The sequence below is a fragment of the Octodon degus genome, unplaced genomic scaffold (genome assembly GCF_000260255.1).
Source record: "Octodon degus isolate 3935 unplaced genomic scaffold, OctDeg1.0 scaffold00138, whole genome shotgun sequence".
NCBI lineage: Eukaryota > Metazoa > Chordata > Mammalia > Rodentia > Octodontidae > Octodon > Octodon degus.
Genome location: NW_004524714.1, coordinates 5,601,382 through 5,604,381, shown reverse-complemented (window position 1 = coordinate 5,604,381; position 3,000 = coordinate 5,601,382). Strand labels below are relative to the sequence as shown.

Below are 3,000 nucleotides of genomic sequence, written 5' to 3'. Positions count from 1 at the left end.
CAAGCATTGCCCTACCCCGGCCCCCAAATCCACTGAGGGGTTTCCCCTTTGGACTCAGAGACTCATCAGCAAAAGGAGCTGGAAACTAATTGCAAAATTTATTCGAGGGCTTCGGGGGCTGGCAGAATTCGTAAGGGCACTTCTTGTTTCAGAGCTGTGGGTCTCTGGCCTTGGCAGGGGCATGCATTTCAAGGGGCCAAAGTGGGGGCTGAAACAGGGCCATGGCAAGTGGGGATGCCCAGCCTTGTCCCGCCTGGCAGGCTCAGCACAAGCTGCAACAGGGACGCAAAGCAGGGTGGACAGCAGAGGAGGCCAGAGAGCTGAGGGAGCTTCAAGGGCTGCAGCCAGGACCTCCGGGGCAGGGCCATGAAGGAGGGCTCGTCAGTGCTGGCCCGGCCCCTGGGGCCTGTTCGGCCTCTCGGGTTTAGTCATTTCCCGCCCTTAGGACTTTGAGCCCACCGGCCACTGTGATTCACCTCCTAACGCGGAGGACAAGCGCAGGTCTTCTCAGGATTGCAGCAGGGTGCTCAGAAAAATGATGCAGCCCCCAGCCCCACCCTACCCTCGAGTACAGGGGACCAGTGTCTGGGGAAGAAGTCTGGGCCTGTACTTGGTGCTGACCCGCAGGACCTGGGCTCTGTCCTCCAATTCACTCCTGCCCTCCAGCACACACACAGCTTTTGAAGAGTGTGTAGGAGACTGGGAAACAAAAAGGCAAAATCCTCTTGACTACACCCTTGCAGATTAGTTCCAGCTCGTGGCTAGTGTAGGCTGGGTGGGATATGGACAGTTACCAAAGCTCTTCCTGGGGGGCAAGCAGAGGGTGGGGAGAGGGGGCAGCAGACTCCTGGACCAGAGCCTCCCCTGCAGAAGTGAGATGCGCTGAGGGCCCTGGGAGGTCTTTTGGTCCTCACCAGTGTCTAGCTTTCCTGCAGGGCCAAAGACCCCCGCCCAACTTTGCAAATCCACTTCTCTCTAGTATAGAAAACACAGGCCTTCTCTTCCCTCCACAAGGATCTGCAGACCCCTCTCCTTCCCCCACTGATGCCCACACAACTTCCCCTGCTTCTGATTCCAGGACGGGGGGGGGGAAGGAGGGGGAATATCAAGGCCTCCCAGTGAGTCCCAGACCTCCTCCCCTGCCCTGCCCTGTGCTTCTGCCTCCAGGATGGAAGCTGGGAGGAGGGAAGGAGAGGATGGTTGGCAGCCACCTCCTTTGGGGCACTCTGGGTGACAGATGAGGCCCACCTCCCAAGCCAGGCCCTGCCCATCCCACGCACAACTCCTAGCTCAGGCTGGGGCCTCCCTTCCTGTGGCTCAGGTCTGCTTGGCCTGCAGCATCTCAATGAGCAGGTTGTTGCACGGCATCTCGTTGCCTAGGTGCTTGTGGTACAGGTACTCCTTGGCCTGCACGCTCAGGGCCCGCACCTCCACCAGGCACAGCAGCAGCTGCTGGAACTTGTCCCCACAGTGCGGGTAGTGGCACAGCGTGTAGTCCAGCAGGGCTGCGTTTGCCTTCTCCTGAGCGTCCTTCACCAGGCTGTGGTTGTTCAGGAATTTCACATCTGCAGAGAGAGGCGCTCTGTCACCCTCTGGTCCCCCACCCTGTCCCCATCCCTGTCAGGTTGTACCCACACTGACACTGGCACCGGCAGTGTCTCCTCCCTGAAACTACCAAAGCCGAGGACATCACCATAACAGGTCCCTCACCACCATCTTGCCACCACTAAGTTGTCACCTCGGCTGAGACACTGCCACTGTCGCTGTCATGCAAACACACATCTGTTTTGCACCAATATGACTGCTGCCACTGTCAACAGCCAAGCCACTGCTACTGCCACCAGTACCACTGCACCACTGCCCTGACGGACAACGGACACCGACCACCACCAGGGACCTGTGCCAACCTCACAGGTGCACCTCAGGACATGTGCTTTGAGCCACTCTGCTGGCTTCTCATCTGTGGAATGGGGTGACAACAGTCCCTGCAGAGCTGTCTTATGGATGCCAGGTGCCAGATCATAGGAACGCTCCGGAGGACAGGGTGTGACACGCTGGACAGGATGGGTTATCACACTGCTTCTCTCTTAGCACAGCTGTGGTCGTGGCTGGCACTGCTGGCTGGCACTGCCAAAGCCACCTTGTCATTAGTATCACCACAGACATTACCACCCTGCCTGTCCCCACTGTCACTCCGTCGCCAGCACCAGGAGAGTGTAGAAGGACTCCAGCAGAGGCAGCCACAACACTCTGGGTTCCCCCGTGACCCAGCGAGAGCTCAGTGCCCCAAGGAGCTCTCTCTCCCAGGCCGCTGGGGACACGTGTTCACCAGCAGGGCTCCAGGTACTGAGCGTGTGACCTGCACTGCTGGTGAAGGTGGCCCCTGGGAGAAGCTGCTGGACCCGGTGGGACCAAGGGAAGGCGCTGCGTGTGCGCAGGGTCCAAACTCGCCTCCAAGGCTGAGGCTGCGCGGGAAACTCTGGGTTCCATGCCCAGGACCGTGAAAAATAAAATTTAAATCTAAAAGGCTGACACATGAGGCAGATCATCCCGGTGCGAGGAACACAGGCATTGGCTGTAAGCAGCCCAGGGAGCACTGCTGCTGCTGATGGAGGGGCAGGAGGAGCTCAGCCTGCCCCAGAGCCCACTCAGGACCCAAAAGGGAGCACACCTGTAACCCCAGCGCCTGGGAGGCTGAGGCAGAAGCACCCTGGTGAATTCAATTCAAAGCCAGCCTGGGCTACATAGTGAGTTCCAGGCCAGTCTGAACTACATAGCAAGACCCTGCCTCAAAAAACCAACCAACCAAGAAATAAAAAAAGACCCAAGTATCTTTGGGGTCAAACCACCACAACAGGGGCTGGAGAGATGGCTCAGTGGTCTAAAGCACCTACTTAGAACAAGCTTCGTAAAGCATCAGGGACCGCGGTTCAATCCCCCAGCACCACATGCCAGCCAGTCGCGCCCCCTGGTGGGCTGAGCTGGCCACACACACACACC

General features: G+C 58.7%; 1 protein-coding gene across 2 annotated transcripts in view; it reads right to left on the bottom strand.

Moving 5' to 3' along the window:
- Positions 1-1,314: 1,314 nt before the first annotated feature.
- Nr5a1 (nuclear receptor subfamily 5 group A member 1) overlaps positions 1,315-3,000 on the bottom strand; it is a 21,144-nt gene continuing 19,458 nt past the window's right edge. Inside the window, exon 7 of one of the 2 annotated variants that reach the window (XM_004641586.1) lies at positions 1,315-1,565. In XM_004641586.1, the coding sequence (XP_004641643.1) occupies positions 1,318-1,565 (248 nt within the window). In that variant the 3' untranslated portion in view covers positions 1,315-1,317. The remainder of the gene's footprint in view (positions 1,566-3,000) is intronic. The other variant, XM_004641587.2, reaches the window with a different exon arrangement.